Source organism: Sturnira hondurensis, unplaced genomic scaffold (assembly GCF_014824575.4).
Source record: "Sturnira hondurensis isolate 20B ecotype Veracruz unplaced genomic scaffold, ASM1482457v3 Scaffold0015596, whole genome shotgun sequence".
Classification (NCBI taxonomy): domain Eukaryota; kingdom Metazoa; phylum Chordata; class Mammalia; order Chiroptera; family Phyllostomidae; genus Sturnira; species Sturnira hondurensis.
The window spans coordinates 8,336,368-8,362,687 of record NW_028088227.1 but is presented as its reverse complement, the minus strand read 5'-3'; the positions used below and the strand labels follow the sequence as shown (position 1 = coordinate 8,362,687).

Below are 26,320 nucleotides of genomic sequence, written 5' to 3'. Positions count from 1 at the left end.
GGGTAGAAAATTGATCTGTATCAGAAATATCATTTTTAAAGTCGGATCCTGGAACACTGTTCATTTTTCTCCCAGTCTGGGGTACATTAGGAATTTAGTTTTAGGCAGGTTTATCGAATGTACAGTTGACTAATCTTTTCCCTTCTTTTATTGTGAATGACATGACCATGTAATTTTGATTAGAACCTCTGTGCCCATGTCTTCAAAAAGAAGTTGAAATACTGAACATTAGAAATTACATTTATTAAACAGGTTGGGTAATAAGTGGCTTACCTGAAAATTCTGTCTACATTTACAATCAGTAATGTGTTTTATTTGAAACAAAAGTGAAGTAGAAGGGAAATGTTAGTTAAATTTAGTTCACCGACACATATTTATGACATGACATTCCATGCTGGGTGGTACCATTTGAACATAGAGAAATTTCATACAGTCAATGTCTATTAATTTATCTAAGCTAACTTTGGAAATTTGTAGTCAGGCCAGAAAGTTGAGACACAGATCTGAAAGGTCAGACACCCCGAGGGTGTTCCCACCACGATGGAGGGTGCAGGCTGCAGTCCACTCTGCGCTGGGGGGGGACCCTGCTGGCCGGGTCCTGGAGGACATCTTCACAGCAGAGGTGGAAGCTGGACAGGGCTCTGGGCGCTCTCAAAGCTCCTCCTGACCCACCAAGACTCCGGAATGATTTTCACTACCCGTCACTCAGAGACTGGTTCTGCCTTTCGTAGCAGTGTAAGTTCGTAATTTCACAGTAAATTCAAAAGGAAGGAATCCTGCTCTCAATCACCTGTGCTACAGGGTTGACCTTGGCAGTTCCCTCCATGGAAGGAATTGTGTTTGCATTGTGATGGAATGTGGCATGCTAAAGAAATGCAGTGTAGCAAACACTCAGCTTTTTGGTTTCTCGGTATCTCATTTTTGTTCACCCACCTGAGAGATTGGTGTTTTTCCTCCCAGTGTGAAACAAAACTTACAGGCGTGAAAAAGAACAGTGAACTGAGTATACTGTGAACACACTTCACTAACAAGTTTTCCACATTTCGTGAAAGACAGTTTTTAGAGGAAGAGACAATTTAATGAAGCAAAGATAAACTTAAGTCAATATAGTACAAAATAATACCTTTGAAACATCAAAAACATCCCAAAGGTGGTTTGCTGTGTAGATGAACAGAAGTGTTAAAATTAGATGATTCTTTGGGTTTACCAAGATGCCTCAGGGTAGAAGGAGTGGAAATGTTTTTCCTTAACCTAGATTTTTCTAACCTTGGTGCTGAGTGGTTTGTCATTGCTAGCAGACAGGCTGTTCCGTTCGGAGAACACGTTTTCAGAACAGGATTAGTGTTTGATGGTCATTAACTCTGTGCTGAGAATGTGGCACGTGGTTTTTGAATGTTGACTCATCCACATCCTTGGTGAGCTATTAAACTAGTGACAGTGTTTTCTATAACACTGTGTTCTCAGAAATCTTCAAAACATGTTAGTGAAGAGTGAATGGGGGAAGATTTTTATAAAGAACTTTTTGAGGGACACTGTACTTGCAATTAGAAGACTGCTTTAAATTTAGCTAGTTCCTGAACTCTTGTCTCGACTTTAGCAGAAGTGTGATATGAGTATAGGGGGTGACTTTGAGCGTTAAACACAAGATGATCTCCGGTATTATGAGGAAGCTACATACGTTAGTGTCTAGCTGGCTTTTCAGATGTTTCATTCTGTGCTCGAGTATTCTTGCCTGGGATAACCGACTCTAACCACCCTCCTGTATGTACCTACAAAGGAAAGGGACACAGGCCATCCTCGAGGGGCCTGCTTGCCGGAGTGAGAGCATGGTGTGAATCAGCCTTTCAGGAGGTGGGCAGGTCCCTCATTTCATAGCTGCCTCTCATGCTTTTTTCTCAGTGTGTATTTTTTTGGCCGATATGGTTTTGGGGCTCTGGACAAAGTCATATGTCTTCCAATTCCATTGGTGTTCATCTGGCTGAGCTCTCTCATTTTACAAATGAGGAAATTAAAACTCAATGGATGTGTTTTAACAAAAGCCACACTGTTAATAATTGACCGAGCCGAGACAAGAATATAGAATTCCAGAGCTGCATATTTCATTCTCGGGATAAGTTATTTGCACTCTCTACAGCTCAGTTGTTTTTGGTTTGGACTTGTTTTTCACCTGTAAAATAAACAAATTAGAATAAAAGGCCTCTAAATTCTTAAGATTCCTTACTTCTAAAAGTATGTTTTGGATATCCAAGATGGCGGAGGAGTAAGTGAAAGCTGTAATAACCTCTCCCAAGACAAATCTGGAATTGCATCTAAATTGTAGAGAAATTGTCCCAAATAACGGACTGACTACTACCTAGAGAGAAGCCTTATAACCAGGACAGACAGAAGAAACCACTTCACCACAACCAGACTAGCAGGGAGTGCACCAGAGGGCTGGCTGGGCTCCCATGGTGGCAGCTGAAGTTCCAGAGGGATATTTCAGCGGCTGGAGGGATCCTCCTGAGAAGTGTGAGGTCTAAACTCCAAGCTGGGCTCCCCGGCCTGCAGCACCAAAGCCTGAAAGGAGCCAAAGCCAGGTAACATCCAGCTGTGAAAAGCTGCAGAATTTCTGTCCACCAGAGAGAGACTGCTGGAGACACAGAGAGCCTTTTAAAGGGCCAAAGCACAAAGTTTCATTTGCAGCCACTTACCCTGGGCTGTGGCCGAGGGAAGGCAGAGTGGACTAGAGATGCTTGAGGTGAGTCTGGGTTTGGTGGCTCTGGGGAAAGGACTGGAGGAACAGCCACCAGGATCCCTTCACTGAGTCATTCCCCTACTGCAGAAGCCATCTTTCCTCAGGCAGAACACTCCTCTCCAAGTGGCAACAGCCTAAGGAAAAGCAACAGTCCTGCCCACAGTAATTACTCTCCCTCACTCTGTGGTGCTTAAGACAGACTGCTGATTATAGCCTGAGGCCATATCACTGATTAGTTTAACATATAAGGTGGAAAATACAAAGAAGCAGCCAAAATGGGAAGACAAAGAAACCCCAAATGAAAGGACAAAAGAGTTCTCCAGAACTAGATGAAATGGAGGTAAGTAATTCATCAGATAGAGAGTTTAGAGTACTGATTATAAGGATACTCAACTGCATGAAAAAAGACATAGAAACCATAGAAAAGGACCAGCCAGAAATAAAGAATGTAATATCTGAAATGAATAATACACTGGAAAGAATAAACAGTAGGTAAGATGAAGTGGAGGACCACATCAGTGATTTGGAAGGAAAGGTAGAAAAAAATACCCAAGCAGAGCAACGAAAAGGAAAACGAATTTTTTTTTTAAATGAGGAAAGCTGAAGAAACATTTTGGACAACATGACGCAGAACAACATCTGTATCATAGGAATACCAGAAGGAGAAGAGAGTGAGTGAGGGATCGAGAACATTATTTGAAGAAATAATGACCGAAAACTTCCCTAGTTTGCTAAAGGAAAAAGACGCAAAAGTCGAGGAAGCTCAGGGAGTCCCAGACAAGTTGGACTCAAAGAGGCTTACACTGAGACACATCATAATAGAAATGACAGAGTTTAAAGACAGGAAGAGAATGTTAAAAGCCACAAGAGAAAAGCAGGTATATACCTACAAGGGAGCAGTAATTAGACTCTCATCTGAGTACCCAACAAAAACATTTTAGGCCAGAAGGGAGTGGAGTGAAGTATTCAAAGTGATGAAAAGCAAGGACTTACAACCAATGCTACTCTACCCAACAAGGCTATCATTTAAAATCAAGGAGGAATAAGGAGCTTCCAAGACAAGAAAAAGCTAAAGGAATTTCGTAGCACCCGACCACTACTATAACAAATGTTAAAGGGCTTGCTTGAGGAAGGAGGGGGAGGGGTAGGAGGAGGAGGAGAAAAAGAGAAAGAAAAAAAACAGGGGAAAACAGTCTGACATTAAAATGGTACTACATATGTGTCTATCAATAATCACCTTAAATGTAAATGGCTTAAATGCTCCAACCAAAGGACAGAGGGTAGCTGAATGGATAAGAACACAAGATCCATATATATGCTGTCTACAAGAGACCCAGCTCAGATAAAAAGATACAGACTAAAAGTAAGGGATGGAAAAAATATTTCATGCAAATGTAAAAGAAAAAAATCTGGGTTAGCAGTACTTATATCTGCCAAAATAGACTTTAAAACCAAGGGTATAGTAAAAGACAAAGAAGGACACTACATAATGACAAAGGGACCAATCCCACAAAGGATATAACCCTAGTAAACGTTTACATGCCCAACACAGGAGCACTTAAATGTGCAAGGCAAGTCTTGGTGGACATAAAGAGATAGATCAACTGAAACACAGCCATGGTAGTGATTTTGCCACCCACTGACTTCCATGGGTAGATTTTCCAGGCATAAAATCAACAAAGAGACAGCAGCCTTAAACAACACACTAGATCAAATGGATGTAATTTATATATTCAGAGTACTCCACCCTAAACCAGCAGAATAAATGCACTGTTTAAGTACACATGGAATGTTTTCTAGGATAGACTCAATGACAGGACATAAAACAAGTCTCAATAAATTGAAGAAGATTGAAATCATATCAAGCATCTTCTCTAACCACAGTGCTGTGGAACTAGAAATCAATCACAAGAACACTGAAAAACATGCAGCCATGAAAGCTAAATAACACATCTTAAACAATGAATGGGTCAACAATGAGATCAGGAAGAAATTAAATACCTTGAAACATGAAAATGAGGAAACAATGATCTAAAATCTGTGGGAAACTGGGAGAGCAATCCTAAGAGAAATTCATAGCATTACAGACCTATCTCAAAAAACAAGAAAAAGCTCAAATAATCTAATTTCACATTTAAAGGAACTTGAAAAACAACAACAAACAAAGCTCAAACTGAGTAGAAGGAAGGAAATAATAAAGATCAGAACAGAAATAAATGAAATAGAGTCTTTAAAAAATGATATAAAAGATCAGTGACTCCAACAGCTGGTCCTTTGAAAAGATAAACAAGACTGGCAAACTTTTAACCAGACTCACATGAAAAAAAGAGAAAGGACTCCAATAATAAAATTAGAAATGAATGAGGAGAAACAACTGTCACCAAAGAAATACTAAGGATTTTGAGAAAATATTATGAACAACTATATGCCAACAAATTGGACAACCTGGACGGAATGGATAAATTTCTAGAAACATACAATCTTCCAAAACTAAATCAAGAAGAATGAGAGAATCTGAACAAACAGATTACACCTAGTGAAACTGAAGCAATAATCAGAAAACTCCTGGCACACAAAAACCTTGGACCAGATGGCTTCACAAGTGAATTTACCAAACATTCCAAGAATAACTAACACCTTTCCTTCTCGAACCATTTCATAAAATTCAAGAGGAGGGAAGACTCCCAGACTCATTTTATGAGACTAGCACTATCCTAATTCCAAAACCAGATAAAGACTCTGCGAAGAAATAAAATTATAGACTAACATCCCGGATGAACATAGACACTAAAATCCTCAACAAAATATTAGTGAACTGAATACAGCAATGCATCAAAAAGATTGTCCACCATGATCAGGTGGGATTTATTCCAGGAATGCAAGGTTGATGCAACATTTGTAAACCAATAAATGTGATTCATGATGTAAACAAAATGAGGGATTAAAAACCACATGATCACATCAGAAGAAAAAGCATTTGATAAAATCCAGCACCCATTTATGATAAAAACTCTCGGCAAAGTGGTCAAAGAGGGAACATACCTAAACATATATTACATATATGATAAACCCACTGCCAGCATTACACTCAATGCCAGAAACTAAAAGTGTTCCCCTTAAGACTGGGAACAAGACAGGGATGCCATCCCTTTTCACCTCTCTTATTCAACATAGTATTGGAAGTTCTTGCCACAGCAATCAGATAAGAAGAAATAAAAGGCATCCAAATTGTAAAGAAAGAAGTAAAACTGCCTTTATGTGAAAATCTTATACATAGAGAACCCCAATTATTCCACCAAGAAACTACTAGAACTGATCAATGAATTCAGCAAAGTAGCAGAATACAAATTTAATATCCAGAAATCAGTTGCATTTTTATTGCCAACAATGAACTAACAGGGAAATTAAGAAAACAGTCCCATTCACAATTCCTTTAAAAAGAATAAAATACCTAGAAATAAACCTAACCAAGGATGTAAAAGACCTGTACTCAAAAAATTCTAAGACACTGAAAAATGAAATTGAAGAAGACACAATAAGTAGAAGCACATACCGTATTTGTGGATAGGAAGAATGAACATCATTAAAATGTCCATGCTATCCATAACAGTCTACAGGTTCAATGCAATTCCTATCAAGATTCCAATGATGTATTTCACAAAACCAAAACAAATATTTCAAAAATTTATATGGAACCACAAAAGGCTCCACACAGCAACAATGATACTGAGAAAGAACAAAGCTGGAGGAATAGCACGACCTGGTACCACACTATCCCACAGTATTGGCCGTCGTGCTCAAAATGTGGCAGTGGCGTGAAACGGGCCTCCACCTGATACACCAGTGAAACAGAATAGAAACCCCAGAAATAAACCTACACGTTTGTAGTCCATTAGTATTCAAGAGGAGAAGCAAGCACTTACAATGGGCCAAAGATAGTTTATTCAGTAAATGGTGTTTGGAGTCTTGGACAGATATATGCAGGAAAATAAAACTAGACCACCTTACACCACGCACAGGAATAAACCGAAAATAAATCAAAGACTTAAATGTTAGACCTAAAACCATAAAAATCGTAGAAGAAAACTTAGGCAGCAAAATCTCAGATTGCTTGTAGCAATATTTTGTCAGATATATCTCCCCAGGCAAGGAAGCAAAAGAACAAATAAACAAATGGGACTATATCCAACTAAAATGTTTTTGCACAGCAAAGGAAATTATCAACAAAGTAAGACAACCCACAAAATGGGAGCACATGCTTGCCGATACATCTGATAAGGGGTTAATATCCAAAATGTGTAAAGAACTTACAAAACTCAATGCCCCCAAAATAAACAACTCAATAACAAAATGTGCAAAGGGCATGGACGGACACTTCTCCAAAGAGGACATACAGATGGCCAATAGAAATATGAAAAGATGCTCAACATCACTAATCATCAGAGAAATGCAAATTAAAACCACAGTGAGATATCATCTTACACCCATCAGAATGGCCATCAAATAAATCAAAAGACAAGTACTGGCGAGGATATGGGAAAGGGGAAACCCTTTTGCACTGTTGGTGGGAATGTAGACCAGTGCAGCCACCGTAGAAAACAGTTATGGAGATACCTCAAAAAATTAGAAATGGATCTGCATTTTGACTAGGCTGTCCCACTTGTGGATATATATCCGAAGGAACCCAAAGCACTAATTCAAAAAAGCATAAGCACCCCTATGTTCTTTGCAGCATTATTTGCAATTGCCAAGCAAGATATGGAAGCAGCCCAAGTGTCCATCAGTAGATGAGTGGATAAAACAACTATGGGACATTTACACAATGGAACACTACTCTGCCATAAAACAAAAGAAAAAAACTTTACCCTTTGTGACAGCATGGATGGACCTGGAGCACATTATGCTAAGTGAATTGAGCCAGTCAGAGAAAGACAAGTACCATAATGATTTCACTTATACGTGGAATCTAATGGACAAACTGAACTAACCAGGAGAGTGGCAACAGACTCGTAGATGGAGAGCAGGATGGCAGCTGGGTGCGGGGGGTGGGCTCGGCGGGGAGGGACTGAGCGAAAAGGAAAAAAGGCTCGGGGACAACAGTGTGGTGATCGCTGTGGGGAGGGTGGTGTAAGGGTCCTATATGTTAATGGAAAAAACACAATAAAGATTAAATTAAAGAAATAAAAGTACCGTGTGTTTCTACCTCATGTGTCTAGTGACTATAGGCTCTTATGGAACCTATTAAATAATAAAAAATGCCATCTGTGTGAAAGGGGAGACTACAGGGGCCCATAAATTTATTTTTTAATAATTTGTAAATATGAGTTTAGTCCCTTTGTTGCATGTTAGTGGAGATTCTCACTGCCTTATCCATTTATTTATATCATAAACATGTGTGCATACACACATATACATTTATATTCTAATTCTAAATGTTCGTCGTCACCATATCGCAGCTTGAAGTTCCATTTAAAGTATGCTCAGAAGTGAAGTAAAACTTGTGTTTACATTTTTGCGTTTTCATTTCATTTCCGCTGGACTTTAAGACTTACTTGGATTGGCATGGATGCCACTCCTGGCACCAGGAGGCTCCTAACTCAAATTCAGAACAGTCCCCTGTTTGTTGGAACCGCTGGCCCAAGCCCTTTGTTTCTGGTGCAGAGCACACTGGAAGTAACGTCTGTGCCCAGAGCCAGCGCCCGTCTTGACTGCTTTCTCTTGGACTACGTCCACTCCAGCGTCTGCATCTGTGTGTGTATTTTTGCCTTTTTCATAGGTGAAGTTAAACGAAGAACTAATAGGATGTAGAGGGTGTCTAGAAATGAGAATCTGAGAACTGTTTAGCTCTTCTCCACATTAAGAAGGCTCAGCAGGAGAGACCTGCGGTGATCTTTTCAAGCTTTTCTCTGAGGGTGCCAGCCCTAAGCCCAGGGTTATGTCTGGGGTACATCTTCATAGGCTGCCAAATAGACAAGTGGTCTCTGGCCTCCTGCTCTGTCTTTTAGGGCAAAAGATAAGAGACCATAGGAGCTTAGTGTGGGTTCTCTTTCTACTACTCAGTTTCTCCTCTCATCTCCCCTTTCACTGGCGTTACACTGATGGTCCGTGGGAGATGGAGGTGAGGAAAATGGACCTAGCACTGCCATTATTCCACTGTCTCCCTGGAGGCAAAACCGTTACAGGACGAACTTCGCTGGTGTGATGATGGAAGGAAAAAGTTCTCATTTCCTCTGGGTTTAGAGAAGTAGACTAGACCTACTGTTTACTCCTAGGGTTCACTAAAGGTAACAGGCAGACTAGAAATACTGTAACGGGTTAAGCATGACATAAAATACCGTAAAGTGGAGGCGTCAGGACAGTACTGAACAGGGACACACACAGGTTCCCTGTCTGTTGCTCCAGACTGAGTTTGCAAGGGCAGGAATAAGAAGAGGAGCCTCTATACAGGAGTTGGGACTTGGTTGAGTACTGAAAACGGAGTAAAGAAAATGAGCAGCACAGGATGGAAGAGGAGGAAGGAGAGCCCAGCAGAGGTGAGCTGAGAATGCCGCTCAAGGGCCGGGGTGGCAGGTGAGCCTGAGTGGCGAGGAGGACTTGGTTGGGGTAGGGACTCAGGGCAGTGAGGTGGTGCCTTTGCAGGCATGGACTACGGAGAGCATCACAAGTTGGGTAGAGGCGTTGGATATTGGAGTCTTACAGCCTAAGGAGAAGTTCAAGTTGGGGGTGATAAGTGTGGGAGTGTTTGGCCTAAGTGTGTAGCTGAAGCCAGTGGCAAAGACAGAATCGCAAGGAGGAAAATGAGCATAGTGAGAGGGCCCCAGACTGACATCTAGGGATCAGTGGGAGGAGGAAGAACCAGCAAAGGAGCCTGAGAAGCAGTGGGGAGGTGCCAGGAAAACCAGCAAAGCAAACCTCGGGCCAGTGGACTGGGGAGTGAAGGAAAAGGCAGTAGAAGGAGGGAGCGACGGACGACACTCAGAGTGTTTGGCTGGACCGATAAAGAGGAGTTCTTGGATTTGACAAAGTGTGTCCCTCGGTGATCTTGACAAGAGCCCTTTCGAGGAGCAGCAAAGGCAGATGGTGGAAGAACAGGGAACCCTGAGACAGAGGGGAGGTGTGCCTGGTGTTCATAATGCAGATTTGCTGTGGGTGACTGGGGTCGAGGTGTTGGCAGATTTGCTTTCAAACATTATCATATGGTATTATTTTTCTAGTTGCAACAGTCTTGTATTAATGCTATCATCTGAAAGGCTTATGTTTTAAACCTTTTAAAAAATTTTTAAGAAAAAAAAGTCATCTCTTGTAGTTAACTGAACATTTCTGACCTTTTAACAGCTGTGACTTATATCTTTCTCGTTCCAGATTACTTTTCAAATTTGTTGTTTTCAAGCTGCAGAATAACTTGCAGAGCTGTGCTAAGAAGACATAGCAATCTAAAAAATCAAACTTTTAACTCTATACAACATTTTACAAATGGAGCTCTTCATAGCTTTTTATGGCAGTAAGTTCAGGATCAGGGGGAAGGTCTGAGAGGAAAAGGAAAGGCAGAACCACGAAAATAAACATATTTGGGGGGGTGCGAGGTTAGTTGCAGGTATTAGTAAGGTGGGAGAAACCAGGCTATAGTGGGGTGTTGACAGGTTGGTTCTAGCAGGAAGGGGTCCACCATAGAGGCCGAGGTCCTCGGGAAGGGACCGGCCTCCACAGGAGGGGTGTTTCCTGCATTCCAGGTCGGGAGGGAGAGAACCTGGTGAGAGAGTGCCTGGGCGCTTCAGAGTTGCAGCTCCAAGTACTGACTCCTTACTTTCCTTCTGTGAGATGTCTTAGGCTCTGAATTAGCTATCTTCTTACTTATTTTTTCTTGTAACAATTTTTGAGTTTCAAAAAGTAGTTTTGAGCCAGGTGCCTAGGTTGGAGTGTTGTCCTGTACACCAAATGATTGTAGGTCTGATCCCCGGTCAGAGCACAGCGCTAGGTTGTGGGTTCCATCTGCCGTCGGGCATGAAGGAGAGGCAAAGGATTGTCTCTCACGTTGATGTTTCTTCCTCTCCCTGCCTCTTCTTCCTCCCTCTCTGTCTAAAATCAATAAACATATCCTCTGGTAAGGATTTTTTTAAGTAGTTTTAAAACTTTGAAATATATACATTTTTGTTGTATACTCAGAGGAGGAGTGGGAAGATGCTCAAATATTGAGCATTCGAATTTTTTGTTTCTTACTAATGGGTTTCTTCCTGGCTGCTCTTTTCTGTATCTTCTGAACAGGTTAGGCCATTGCCCTTAACAAATACCTCTGAAATCATGGCCTAAAGTCAGAAAAGCGTACATCTCGCTCCCGTGGGCTGTTTATCAGACTTCAGGTGGGGCCCAGCCCAAGGAGCGCCCCCTCCCCCAGGCTTCGCCTGCCCTTGCAGCACAGAAGGCATTTGCATCCCCGGGCGGCTCGCAGTCCTTTTGTGTAGAAGCACCACAACCCACCCCCAGTCATGTATCACTGGGCTACACCATGCCTGAGGACAAATCAGCTCCAGAGTGGACAGCTGGTGACATCCATCCTCCAGAGCAGGAAGGAGAGAGCAGTGCACATGGGACTCACCCTGTGGACACCACCAGCCCCCCCCCACCCCCCAGCAGGCAGAGCAGGCCCTGCGGGAGCTGGGCAGTTGCCGCATACTTGGCCCTGTCCTTTGACTGCAGTAGGTAAAATTCTGTCAATGAAATCTATTCTGTTATTATTAAACTTTCATTTTTCCAAATATTTTCTTTAAAAATACCAGCAGCTCTAAAAATCTGTTGAATAGTGAGTCACCTTTTTTCTCCAAGGATCTTATTATTTTCTCTGGCGGAATCAAAAGCATAGGAGAGTTGCTCAACACACTGTGTTTTAAGTAATGCTTATTTTCCTTCTCACTAAATATAGAACTGTCCGGCGAGCTTCTGCTTGGCCTGAATGGATGTTAACTGCAGGCTGATGTGTGCAGCCTTGTCTTGCAGGCCCGCTTCCTGGTGGGCCTTTTGGAGTTCTGCCTGTAGGTGGGCCTCCATTAGTCCTTTGTGGGCCCATTTGGTCCAGGAAGTTCTCAGATGCGTAGGGGTCTGTGAACGGAGGGCAGGATGGGGCTGGTGGGGTTCAGCCTTGAGGGCCACTAGGGCACTGGCCCCGTCTCCATGCTCCGTTTGTCCACCCACTTGCTCCCTCCCCTCCCTGACCACCTGCCTTTTTGTCATACTTCTTAGGACACCTCCCTGTCTCTCCCCCTTTGGGAGTCCTTCCAGGGAAGCTGTGACCCTCCACGACTGCTCTCCTCCGGGCCCGCCCACACCGCAGGCCAGTGGCCGGGCTGGTCTGTGGCAGAGGTGAAACTGGCCCTTTTTGCTCCAGTGCCTGTCACGCGCTGCCCTCCTCAGGGGCAGGGGGAAAGGTTGGTGTGCTCTCCACACTCTCCTTGGGGTGACCGTGGTGAAGGGCGGCCTCTGGTGAACACATTATCCCCACAGGATTGAGAGATTATGCTGGTATCAGTTTGGGAGATTGATTTATCTCCTTCTTGATGCATTAGCAGGCAGGATTTCTGGCTGGGGTCAGTGTTAGCAGGCAGGACCATCAGTTCTGAGATCAGTGGTCAGAAGGAAGTGACTATTTGCTATTGTTTCATAAGATAAAGTGGCTTCTTAATAAGTTGCATATGCCTTGTGATTACATTAGTCTGCTAGTTTAACCAGCTTGGAGTGATGCCCACAGACCCCACAGGCAGGCCCCTGCCCTGTTCCCTCAGCCACTCACTTGCAGTCAGACAGGCCCCCTTGCGTTGCTTGCAGCCCCACACCAACACTGCCACTGCCTTTCTCTGCTGCTCCTTCACTTCCTCTGATCTCTACAGTGGTCAGAATCCCTTCCCTCTCCATCCCTGTAAGACAGCAGTGCTTCCCATCCCCCTCCTGCAAGTCAGCCTCACTGCCTGCCCATTGCACTTACCATCAGCTGACATCATCTTTTCATTTGTTTACATGGTCTTTAGAAAGTGGTTTTGCCCACTGCTGTGTCCCCAGAGCACAGAATAGATACATATAAGTACTTGAGAGAGATAGGCCCTGGTAAATGATACATTCTGATGTTATGTCATGATTGCCAGAAACCTGTAAAGAGGGAATATTTCCTTTCTGTAAAAGTTCGATGTTGGACCATCTGCCTCTCCTGTCCCATGGTAATTGGTCCTGTCCACCCAAAACCAACAGATATTGTCAAAAAATGACTGTTTGCTACCATTTGTACTTCTGTGGGGCTTTTTGCACAATTTAGACTTTAAGAGTATTTTGGGTCATAGTCTATGACCAAAGCAGGAAATTATACTGCCCCTCCCTGTTATAGCATCAAAGTAAAAATTTATGTTTTCCTAGCACACATGTATTGCACATTGCCTGAGTACAAATGTTTGAGAACCTTTTGGACAAGTTGACCTATAAAAACAGTACTTCTACTACATGTAAATTCAGTCCTTACGTTCTATGAAAGTCTGTGATCATTACTCTGGACTTTATTACTTTTTTAAGACTATGAAAGTTTAATGTTCTTCCGTTGGCTTTTAGCTTTTCTAACATTTTCCAAAGGAGCTTCTTATCTTATACATTTAATTTTCCTTTCCTTCTTCATTTCTCAATATCATTATTGATTTATATGCATGATTCTAGTCGTCTTCATTGTTTGTGTTTCTTGTGATGTCTTCCCAAGCTGTTACGCTGAGTGAGGTTCCGGAGGCCCTGTGCCTCAGCAGGGGCTTAAGGCAGTGACAGTTACACTGGCTAATAGTCATTTAAATCAGATGAAACTTTCAAGTGAGAAGACCACTCACTTAATGTGTATAACTATTTCTCAAACATTGATTAAGCTACTACCTTGTGATCTGGCAGTGCTAGAAATATAAGGAAGGAAAATGTTTACTCGGGGAAATGTAATCAAACATTTTTAGCAGTTCAGTGGCGGGGAAACTGTATGGAAGTAGATCACAGGTTCTGTGGGAACCCAGAGGAGGAGGAGCATCTCAGACCACGCCCTGGACCACAGCTACTGGGAAGGGAGCTTTGGATAGACGAGGGAAGGGCACTGGAGGGAGGAGAGCTCGTACCAAAGCACCACGGCTGGAACCCAGGGGCAGGAAATGAGCCTGAAAAAGGAAATAAGTTCATACCCTGAGGGTCTGGTGTACGCCCAAATAGGGTGAGATTTTACCCTCTCTAGGATGAGGAGCTTGAAAAGGCCTGCGCCAAATGCACTGAGTCTGCCAGGTTCCCAGAGACTCAGGGTCAGGGGTCAGGGAGAATCATGAAGGCTGGTGGGGTGATGGTTGATGAACCGTGTTTAGCTTGAAAACCCCATCGGTGTGGATAGTCTTAAGGAAGCACTGTCATTTAGTTGGAGTGAGGGAGAAGGGGCCTGCATCATGGGAGCCAGAGGAGGAGTGTCATGGAGGATGGCATAGTGTTGTGGACAAGTCATGTGGGACACAGTGTGCAGTGTTGGGATTGCCCATGAGTATTTGAGAGCAGCCAGTGGAGGTCAGGTAGCAATGGACTGAAGAGACTGCGAGGGGAGCCAGCGGGTCCACCTACCTCTAACAGAGTCGGGGGTCTTCCTGCAACCCTGGGCCCTGTGTGTGAATGCCTAGGTAGTAGAGATTTCACATGAAACCCACTGAGTGAAAGGTTTTGTACTCTGCACAGGCTTTGCAGCCTCGCACAGAGCCAGGTATTTCATAGGCGTCCAACATTCCCATCCACCCTCACGGACGCCCTCCATCTATTGTCAGAACAGCAGGACGTGCTGTTGTAGATCTTCCATGAACGTGACCCAGGTATTCATCTGAAGCTGTTATTTTTCTTAGATTTTCATTCTTTTTACTACCTTACATTGCCTTGATTACTGGTGATAATAAAAAACTGTGTTGCTAATTAAAAATATATTATTTTGTCATTGTAAGATAAATAGACAAAATATTTCTGTCATGATAGTGCTGGGGTAAATGGCAGGGGGGCGCATTTCATGGCCACCAAAAGAGAAAAAACTATACATTTTCACTGATAAGATTTGTGCCACCCTTACTCCACTGCACACATATAAAACATTTCACAGATCCCAGTTTGCTTTCTAAATCATAGAAGAATTTGTGCTTGTACCTTCGCAACAGAATTTCTGAACTTCGTGATTTGCCTTAGTTTTCCCCTTCCTCGTTTCCAGCCCTCAGTGACTCGCCTCCCACTAGCTGTTTGTGATGCTCCTGTGAGCCCCTAGCTCTGTCTCCTCCAGCTGACCACGCCTCTGCGCCTGCCTTCACCAGCGTGCGTCCACTCCTGCTCCCACGTTTTCTAGTGAGCACGGTGAACTGCACTGCAGTGCTCATGGCTGATTGCTGTTTAAGTGACCCATAGTTTTCTGTGATGGGTTTTCTTCCTTGCCTCTTGCTTACCTGAGGGCTCATGTTGGTGATTTGCATTTGTGCTGAGACTCTAGGTAGAAATAAATCAGTGTATTAACAGCGTTAGATGTGTCCAACAGAAACTGGCCTGTCTTTGCCTCAGAGAATTGTACTTCCAAATTCACTATTCACTTTTCACTATTGTGGTGATTCGTTTTTCTGTAATAAGACACTGTGCATTTGCTTCCCGCAGTGTTTTGCTGTATCTCAGTTTCGTCTTGGATTGTGCAAATGGCAAATGGTAACTGGACAGCCTGGGTTTTTGTCATCGTTGTCCCCGGTGCAGGGCTATGTGCCACTGTACGCAGTTCCCTTCGTCCCCTGCCACCATGAGCTGCTTCGTTGCACACTCTGCTCTCTCCTCCTCACCAACAGCTGCTTTAGTTCACCCTTTGAAGGAGCACATAACTACCAGCCACCAATTTCTAAAGCTGTGCATTTTTTTTTGTTGTTCCATTACTGAACGTTCCAACCAGAGTTTGCCTTTTCACCATTTTGGTTATTGATTTTACTTTTCTAATGCAATAAAATAACTAAGCAGTCTGCTATAGTTTTGAGTTAATGAGGATTTGGAGTGGATTTCAAGTATTCTTGTCTGGTTTTACGACGCAGGTACGGACTCAGGCAGTGAATTACATAACTGAACAATCACAGAGCCATAGAGCCCTCTGCTGCAGTGTGGCTAGAATAGATTAATAGCTGTACATAAGGAAAATGTCAGCTGCCAAATATTTTTCATTAATAATAACTTGGAAATTTATAACCTTGTCCATGCTTATGTAGCCTTCTAAGTCCCTCAACTAGAGTTAATCTGTATTTTATTACTCTTCAGCTTATAAGCATCTTGATGTCAGACTCTAGATTGTTCTATTTGTATGGATTTTTCTCAAATGAACTGCCATTTAAAATACTCTTATGCTGTTTGATGGAGCAATGGGTCCAGTTAGAGCTTTTATTCATGCACTTTTCTAGCTTTTGTTTTCAGGTGCTTGCTGTCTTTGGTACCATTCCAGGTACAGAAGTAAATAGACAGCCAGTCCCTGAAGGGAGAAGCATGAGGGCACAACCGGCCACGGAGAGTTCAGGAGGGACCCCTGGAGGAGGGCCCAGGGGGCTGCTGATCCCTCGTTCGTGGTGACTGAGTGCGTGGAGTCTGGAGTCAGATGGCCCAGGTTCATATCCTGACTCCATTACTTAGGAGATCTGTGACTCGGACAAATTACCTCTCTGGGTCAGAGTGGCCCCTCCAAGAAATGGGGGATGTTCGTAGTACAGGCCTGGTGTGTGGATTAAAATGAGGGAATATTTATAAAGCCCTTAGATAGTGCTTGTTACATGGTAAGAACTACTCTTTTAAACAAATCAAGTAAAATAAATAACGTATTTTGACCAAAATGGGGACTAAGGAAACCTCTGTTGTGAAAAATATAGAAACTTGCCCTGCCTAATGTGACTCAGTGGATTGAGTGCTGGCTTGTGAACCAAAAGGTCACCAGTTCGAGTTCCAGTCAGGGCACATGCCTGGGTTGCAGGCTAGGTCCCCAGTGGGGAGGCATGTGAGAGGCAACCACACATCGGTGTTTCTCTCCCTTACTTTCTTCCTCCTTTCCCCTCTAAAAATAAATAAATAAAATATTTTTAAAGAGAAAAATATAGAAACTGGCAGATATTTTAATATTTGTCTTTAAATGTATGGAAATTTTAGTCAATAGTTTATATAGGAATTTATTATCACTAGGTTCTGTCTCTAGAGCCTCGGCTAACTTGTTTTCTATATTTTCAGTTATTTTGACGTTTTCAGGGAAGGAAGAACTCTCCAACAACTAGAGGGGCCCCAAAGTGCGGCGAGCAGCATTCGTGCTGCTGTGAAGTTCTTCTCAGTGCCAGAAACAGCCACGCAGGTTGAACCTGCCTGAGCTGGAGCTTTGGGGAGGCCTGCATTGGGTAGGAGGGGGTCAAGCAAGTGAATACCTAAAAGCCAGTTCATTTTTTTTTCTTGTTGGTAGTGCTTTCGTCTACAAAGGTATGCAACATTGGGAGGGGGGTCTGGGGGTGTGAAATGGCAGTGTCAGTGGGGAGGACTGTTGAGTTTGAGAGGGATTCTCAAAGGTTGGAGGCAGAGAGTGGAGAGTTTTCATTGCTGGTCTAAATGTGGAGTTGATTTTGTAGAGAATGGGGAGGTATTGCACATTTTCAATGGGGGAGTGGCTTAGATTAAAAGGAAGATCTCAGGGAGAGTAATCTGATAACAGGTGCCCAGACTGGAAGCAGGAGGCCTGTTAGGTGTCAAGGCTGCCATTCAGGCAGGCGGGGAGAAGAGGGTGTGTGAGAGGTGTCCAAGATGACATTGAGCCTCAGGAACTGGGGCAAGCTGGCTTAGGTATTGGATATCAGGAAGATAATGTTTTATGTGCCATTCTAACTCATTTATTCATTCAGCAAGTGCTTATTGAATGCAAACAGTGCAGAGCTCATAACCCCTGATGCTGGATTTATCCTGCTGTTTTCATGAAGATCAAAACAAACAGGTGCATTCCACATGCAGTTTAAATCTCATCGTAGCGAGCCTTATCGCAGGGCAATTTACATATTCTGCAAGCACACGCTTAGGTACAGCACCTGTTAGAACACAGTGCTGCTCTTCCTGGGCCTCTGCGTGTAGTGAGTAGGTCCTTCACTTTAGTGGAAATGGCTAATTAAGTGTTTGCGTTGACCACAAAGAAATCAGAGCAGTAGAAATGAAGATAGCTTTTATATTCTTCACTCAAGTCATATTTGCTCATCATAGCCCTGAATGTCTTTCTACCCTAATACCTCTAAAATAAACTGAATACCTCTAAAATAAACTCATCAAAGTTCTCATACCCCAAGATCCAGATGTACCTCCACCACCATCCTTCTTTCTAGTGTCCAGAACCTTCCACTTTCTGTTTCACTCTGGTTCCATGGTTTGAGACTGGGGCTAGGCTTATTATTCAAAAGAACAGGGGGCTAAGCCCTAGAGAGCTGATGCATTCCGCAGACTATCAGCATAGCACTTAGGACATTGTTAGTGCTCAAGAAATGTACCAAAAATTACAATAGATTTTTAATAGGCTGACTTTGCTGTTTTGATGCCAGCATGAGGTGCCCTGTGGGAATGTTTAAATCTCCAATTTGACAGATATCTCCAGCCATCCTTTGAAAAGTAAACCAAAACAGAATGGAAATTTCCCTTTATATTTTCTGCCTAAAGGTGACTCTTAAACTCCTCCCCACTCCTCCTGGAATTAAATGCCTGGAAAGCAGATGGGAGTATAACTTTCTGCTGCCTGACTAGTGTTTCTAACCCAAGCACAATACAGAAAGCTACAGTGCTGCTCGGAGTCCGGGGAAGTTCTCCACTTACGACTTGTTTTATGGGAAGAGAGGAGCATGGAGGTGGCCTTCTTTCTGCTCAGTTCTTCGGGCAAAGGAATGTCTTGCTCCGGCTTGTGTTGACTGCAGGACTTCCAAGCAGCCCTGCTCCTTGTCCAATGTATTTGCCACACTCCCCGCAGGCCACACAAGTGGCCTCAGTCAACTCTGATAAAAAGGGAAGCTCAACACCCTTTATGAACATTCTCCTTGGAACCTGTCAGGCCCTAAAATTAGGAGTTGCTATCACCAGACGTTCTTCTTTCCAAAGGGCGTGCCCTTTGCAGCTACCTCCGCAAACTGGGCACGTCCCATTGCTGGTGACGCTGCGAGTCCGGCCTCTGCCTCAGATGGCAGCAGACCTGAGCTAGATCGAATGTGAGGGGGAAGACTGTTTTCAGGAGCCTAAATGGTTGCACATCTCTGAGTGCCTTAACAAGACCGAATTTGGTACAAAGTGCATTCCTCTCAGGAAAAGTGCTCATTTCGGTAGAAACAGCTGATCTTTCATAACTGGTGCCATTCCCTTGAAGAGCGGTAGGGTTCCCTCGATTTGTTATGTTTATTTGCGCCTCTTTTGCCAGATGTTTTTATTTCATTTGAAACCGTGTTTAGATGTTAAGACAACTGGGCACCTGTCCTGGGACTTCTGTCTCATGCCCAAATACCCTTCCCAAGTAAAACCATGTTCTAGCTGGTCATGTCTCTGGAAAGGCATGCTTGGTAATAAAGATGGGTCATTTCTGACCATTTATACTGTGTACTTTATAAAAATGCAAACCTTTTCTCTCTTTTCCTTAATTATATAGTAGTACAGGAGAAATTTGAGCCTGTTTGTGTGCCAAGGAAAGGAAGAGAATACAAAAGAAAGCTGTGGTAATGGGACGAGTGAGGTAGTCGTGGTTGATAACAAACGGAACCGAGGCTGAGTGGTCCTTCTTTGTCCTACCTGAGCGAAGTTGGCAGAAAGGCGGTTTTATAAGAACTGGTAGGTGGCCAGATACAAAGTATAGGGGATGCAGATGAGTGGTGTTGGGAATGGAAGAAAACGGAAAACACTGGAATAACTACTCTGGAATTGGTTTAGGGACCAAAAAAGGTACCAGGAAGACATTTTTAAAAATGTAGGAATTTAAAAAATAAGGAAAAACATCTGGGGGTCAGGGGAGACATAAGACTAAGTTCAAAGGCCAAAGTGTCATCAATTTATCATGAAGTCAGCTGGCCTTCCTGAGTGCCCGGCAGCCCAGAGGAGAAGGAATCCAGTAGGCTAGGCCAGCATGAAGAGGTTTTTAGCTACTAGTAACACTTAAAGTGCTGGCCAAGGGTTTCAAGCTGGGCAAGAAAGCCCAAGGGAGGCAGACAGCCAGACAAGGTATAAGGGACTAAATGTTGTAGTTAGAATTTGGGAGGGGGGAGGCAGGAATAAGGAAGGAGGTGGTGAAAGAACAAATGGCATCACAAGGGGAACATCCACGTTCCTTGCAGAAGAGTTTGAAGTTCTAAGGGCAAAGATAAAGCTAAGGTGATGGGTGTTTGTAGTGTCCATTGGTTTACTTCTGCAGACTTTGAAGGAAGGAACTGTCCAAGTCTTGCTTGTCTTTATGTCTTCAGTGTTTAATGCAGCACCTGGGACATACGAACTCAGCAAACATTTAAATGGTAGGATGAAAGCACAGGTCCTGACATTGAGGAATTTAAGCCCTTAGAAGGTCAGGATGTTGGACAAATCCTCAGTTTCATTGATAAAGCCACTGAAGAATATCTTGATGCTGTGGTTAGAGTGCTCCAAATCCTCCCCAGGTCTGAGTGGAAGGCCCTGGCTTTTAGCTCATTAGCCCCAGCCAATCTGTTGTAATGTGTTCCTCTCACTCAGCATTTACGCATACCGCCCACATAGTTACACTTTATTAGAGACTGCTAATTGCTGCTAAATCAACTTTAAATAGAACTGTGCTCCTCTGGTGATTTTGAACTCTGCAGAGTATTCTCCATGATTCTTAAACTGTCGAAATTATCCATTTCTCAGTATTTCTCTCCAAATCAGAAACAGATGTTTCTTATACTACTATTCTTGGCAGGTTTCAACAAACTGCCAGGCTTGCAGCCGCATACTGCAGCCCTATTGTGCCTTCTCCAAATCTGCTTCGCCCCCATCCTTGCCCCTCCTCCCACCGTTTATTTCCAAACTCTTTGTAGCATCTTTCTACAATAGAACTGCTACCTGAAAAGCTTTGGACAAAATACAGCTGCAAGTCACACTAAATGTAAAGGCTTGTATCCTTGACTACAGCATACGAGGCCAGCAAGACGTTTCTGAGCAGGGTACTCTCCAGATGTCAGTTGGGGGAAAGAAACTGTATTTGGCCAAAGAGAACGCTATCTACAGACTTTCCGTCCAAAAGAAGCCATTATTAGCTTTTGGTGGCTTGTTGCTTAGTCTATGGCTTATCGTTTGAAAGCATTTAAAGTTCTCTTTCTTATTCTCTTACTCCTTTTATCCATAAAGTAATGAATATAGAAATGTTGACTGAATCTGCCCAGAGTTGCTCAGATTTGGGAAGGTTTTATGAGCCTTAATTAAAAATACTGGAGAAGTGTCTTTGACCTGGAATAATAGGGTTTCTACATTGTTTCTCATCTACTCTCTAAGCTAATATATGGTTTATTGTTGCTAATATTAATTTAACAATTATACATAGAAAAATGCAGGTGAGTTGAGTATCTTAACATTTAGAGAGGAAGTTTAATATGAAATTTGCTCCTTATTGAATTGTTTGGCAAGATGGCCAAACCTGACTTTTTCCAGTATTGGGAGTGAAAAACAAATGTGTGTCTTGTGTGCCTCATGAGAGTCGCCCTTTAGGGGTGAAGAACTGGGGCTGGGGAGGAATAAATAGTATGCCCAAGGTCACCCAGCTGGACAGCTGTGGAGTAAGAATTCACAGTCAAGTCTCCCTGTTTTCAGACTCCCGTGCTTTTCACTACTCCACACTCTCCACAAAAGCTGAAAGACGCGCCACCACCAGACACCCACAGTGGTCCTGCATCTCCACTGTGCTGCTCCACGGCCTGAGGAGACCTTTCCTACCTGTGTACGCTTCCCATGTACCAGCATACAAGTGCTGCCTAACTGTTCTCCCTTTTGTTCTAGATTTTCTACCCTAGCAAGGATGGCACAAAGATTCCAATGTTTATCGTGCATAAAAAGGGCATAAAATTGGATGGCTCTCATCCAGCTTTCTTATATGGCTACGGTGGCTTCAACATATCCATCACACCCAACTACAGGTAAGCCTGGAACACTCTGCACTTCAGCATGTAGGCGGTCGCCTCCACACAATGGAAGGGGACCAGAGCAGTCATTACACCATGAATTTCTAATATATTTAATCATACATTTCTTGCTTGTCGTTTTCACAAAGAGGCAGGGTCATGTGTTACTACATGCATTTTTGGTCAGGAATTTCCGGATCGTTACAAGGTAATCTTGTGTCTTCAGTGGAATGGGTTGTTTGAGCCCTAGATGCTGAAGGCATGGCTGGCTGCCAGGCGACAGAAGGGTGGTATCAATTGACTTTTGAACGAGGAAAGCTCTTACCTTCAGGGTTGGGCACTTGCTGCCACCCCACTGCCTCAGTACTCTCTTCAGAAGGAAAGCTTTTTTCCAGCTTGTGATTATGTTGTTTCAGCAGCACATGTCTTAGACTGTGTTAACATTCAGCCGTAAATGTCCTTTCTTGGTACACTACTGCTTCATTTTAAACTGTTTTCACTGTGTCTGTGATTATTTCCTGATAACTTATGTTCAGGGAGAAGAAAATCTATACATTTGCTACTGTTTATATAAATGACTCCTGTCAGTTATTTGCAAACTTGATTTTAATATTCCATTCATAGTGTAAAGTGGAATTTGCTTTGAACATTTTTAATCAAAGCAAGGAGTTTCCTGCCAGCAACATCAGTTTTAAGCTGCCTTCTAAACAGTGCTTCCCATGGAATCTGAGTCACAGATTCATCTTTCTTTTGGGGGAAGAAATTCATGGGCTGATGACTATGAGGACATAAATTCAGATAAATTCCATCAGCTGTCCAAAATTTAAATATAATAAAAATGTTACTTTGTTTCAAGTACTTGCTCTCAGTAGAGCGTTCTACTAATTATTTAGGATTTAATAAGAGACATGATCCCTGCCCTCAAGTGGTTTAGGGCCAAATTGTGAACTGTCTTGAACATCTGGCTAAAGAATTTGACTTTTGTTCTTAATGAGGAGCTGATGAAGGTGAGAGAGCATAATGTAGAACAGTGCTGTCAGATATTTGTGCGCACCGTCATAGAGTGCACCAGTGGGCGCTCTTCATTCGTTGTGCGGTGGCATCACCATTCTGCATTCCGGAGTGCTTCCTCTACACCACGCACCACCCCAGGCAAAGCCTGAGCCCACAGACACGCTTCCTGTCTCCTACCAGACTTTCCCAGCGATGAGATTTGCTGTTTCATGAGCATCCATGTCTGTGTGGTGAAACCGGAAGCCATATTTATTCTCTGTGACTGTTAGTTTAAGACTGCAAGGCAATAGCTGTTGGTTCATTAGATTCACTGAATCCCTACAACAAAAAATACAGTGTGTCATTGTTTGCCCCTCTCCTCAAAGTGATGAAATTCAAGCTTCAGCTTCAAGTCATAGTGATGCCTAAGTGTAGGGCCTGTGAACATGGGCCCCGTCTAATGAACAGGTCAGAGGCTTATACCTCGAGCCCCATCCTCTGGGTCCCCACAGGTGAGTACAATCAGGATGACACTGATTCCTGAGCAGGTTTATAGGTATCATCAGTTGTCTTCATTTGTACAAGTATTTATTAAGGATGCTCTGTTGGGAATTGGGAGATGAGTAAGGAAGGGCCCTTTCCCATTTTCATCCCAGAAGCCAATGGATGTGCTGATAGTTTCAGTAGAGTCTATCACATGTGCATGAACAATATCGAAGAATAGACCAAGCAATTGAAAATCCATTTGGCCAGTCACCACCTACCAGCTCTCCTTTTCTCTTCATCCTCAAGATCCAGGAAACACCAGCTAGAGCTTCCCAGGTTGCAGAAGCCCATGGTTTCCCCAGTTACTGGGAGGAAGAATGATAAAATTTCTCAGAAATAGTTCTCAAAGACAATTTAAATTTAAATAACAGCAGCCAGAGAAGTAAATGTCACTCAGCATTTTTTAGGATCAGAGTGGAAAGTGGAGGAGAAAAACATAAAATTCAAAATTTCCAAAGGACTTAACTCTTTTTCCCTAGATGTTTTGTGATGTAGTTTCTTCTGTTTATTCCTGGGAAACATTCTCCAGCCATGAGCTGTCCATTCTTATTTTCTGGTCTGTGTCCTTCACCTCCTCCACCTCTCTGATTGTGTGTTTTCTAGTTTAACATCTAAGTTTCTATAAAGCTGTTTGAAATCCACGTTTCAGAAGGAGTTCCCATTTTCAATTTGAGCAATATGGAGAGAGATACTGGGAGCAAAGCAGGGGCCATTACCGGTGTTCCCACGAGCCCGGTGCCGTTCACACCAGGTCACGTGGCTGGCAGTATTTGGTTTACCAAGAGAGCTGTTAAAAGATAGATTCAGTAGGAGATGAGGACTTCTTTTTTTTTTCTCTGTTTGCATTATGAATTTGGTATTCCCACTTTGTATAGTGACATATTTACCAATATAGTAAAATGAGGTATGCTGAATACTTGTATGTGTGGGCTTTGCAGTTAAATATTAATCAGAAGTTACATACTTTTACTTTAATCAAGTAATATAAAAATAGTGGGCTTCAATTTAGATGACATTACACATGGAGTTTTTTCAGGGATACTTTCTTTTTGGGGGGGGATGCAGGGAAAGACCATGGTCCTTACCAGGTGGTCACGGAAGGTTAACTATTTCTACCGTTGCCCAGCGTGTCCAGGCTGATCTTTGTGAGACATATGGGCGGCGTCCTCGCAGTGGCCAACATCAGAGGCGGCGGCGAATACGGAGAGACGTGGCACAAAGGTGAGGTGCTTTCTCTACAGGAACAAGGACGGCATAGTCAAAGCCATCTTTTTTTTAAAGATTTTATTCATTTATCTTTAGAAGGGAAGGGAAGGAGAGAGGGAGAGAAATATCAATGTATGGTTGCCTCTTGTGCATCCCCTGCTGGGAACTGGCCCACAACCCAGGCATGTGCCCTGACTGGGAATCGAACCATGATCATCTGGTTCTCAGGCCCTCGCTCAATCCACTGAGCTATACCAGCCAGGGCTCAAAGCCATCTTTGAATGAGCTGAGGAGATTCGGGGCAGAAAAAGCATTTTGACCAAAGAAATGAAAAATAAGGATATTTTCAAACACATTGCAGGTACCACTCCCCCTTCAAAAACAACTTCATCTATTTTTTCACTTTTATTGAATTACTGGGGTGACATTGGTTAATAATACCATACAACACATCATCTGTACTTAGTATTGTATGTTCACCCAAGTCAAGTCTCCTTCCATCTCCACTTATTCCCCCAAAGCCTCTTCTACATGTTTTATTTTCCTTTGTATTCTGCTTAATGAGATACCTACTTGTCAGCAGCATTCACTGTAGACCATAATCAGAATCGTTTGCTTTCTTGGCCGTGTGTCAGACAGGTTTTTATCTGTCACTGTCATAAGCAAGTCTCGGCAGCCCTTTCTAGTATTTGTTCTGTCTCCCATTAGCCTGGCCTTTACTGTTCAGCATTGTTTGACAATCTCATGAAACAGCATTCAAAACAGGACATTTTCTGTTAAAAGAAAAGAGCAACCTGAAACAGAGCTTTCCTGTCCTCAGTGTGGCCATCCCTTTGCTTGTTTTCTCTCATCTCCCCAAGAGCACTGAGAAATGGCGTCCTCGTGGCAGTGCTGCTGGGACTGTTGCCTGCAGGTTTTAGACACACACCTGCGTCACTGTTCTTCGCTGGTTTGAGTGGGTCCATCTCCCTCTCTGGCCTCCTGAAGCCTGCATTCTAGAGCATTGAGGGTACTGCTTCTGTGCTCAGCTTCATTTCTAGATTGTCACAACATTTTGGAAGAACAGTACGTTTTCCTTTTTGAGCCCTACCTCTTCCTTTTGTTTGTGTATGGAGCACACCCCTCTCCCCAGCTTTTGTGTATCTGGAATTCACAGAGTCACCAGTAGCCTGAAGAGGATTTCCACTTGCCTTGTTCCCGGTCCCGTGGAGGGGATTATGGCACCTTCACGCCCACCAGCTCCATGCTCCTCCCCTCCCATCATCAGCCATCACTTAGAAGAAAGCCTACTGGGACCAAGGTAGCCACTCGAGTTTGGGGTTGGTCAGCAGCACCACAGGAGGAATACCTGAGGCCAACAGCTCTGGTTTTCTGCATCAGATCAAATCCGCAGAGATGATGGCAGATCTGTAAAGAGATTTTTCCTAAGTACCTGCTAGATGACAAAATGTAGGAGAGGCCTAGGCCTGACTGCTGGCCGTCCCGCGGGTATCCCAAGGGCTGACGGCAGACAGCAAACTATTTGAGCATCTTAGCAGGAGCTGCTAATCGACACCTGGGCTCTGGGCCTGTCTGCCGTCTGAGGGCCACTCCTGCCCAGTCATCCCCAAAGGCTTTATCAGTTGTCAGTGTATTTGAAACAGCATAGGATTCATTATATAATTTTAACTCTGACCTGGTATTAAAATTTAGTTGCATTAAA

At 43.3% G+C, this 26,320-nt stretch overlaps 1 protein-coding gene across 1 annotated transcript in view; it reads left to right on the top strand.

The window, feature by feature from the left end:
* PREP (prolyl endopeptidase) overlaps window positions 1-26,320 on the top strand; it is a 100,874-nt gene that overhangs the window by 63,220 nt on the left and 11,334 nt on the right. Inside the window, exons 11-12 of the mRNA XM_037064957.1 lie at window positions 21,752-21,888; window positions 24,539-24,633. Of these exons, the coding sequence (XP_036920852.1) occupies window positions 21,752-21,888; window positions 24,539-24,633 (232 nt within the window). The remainder of the gene's footprint in view (window positions 1-21,751; window positions 21,889-24,538; window positions 24,634-26,320) is intronic.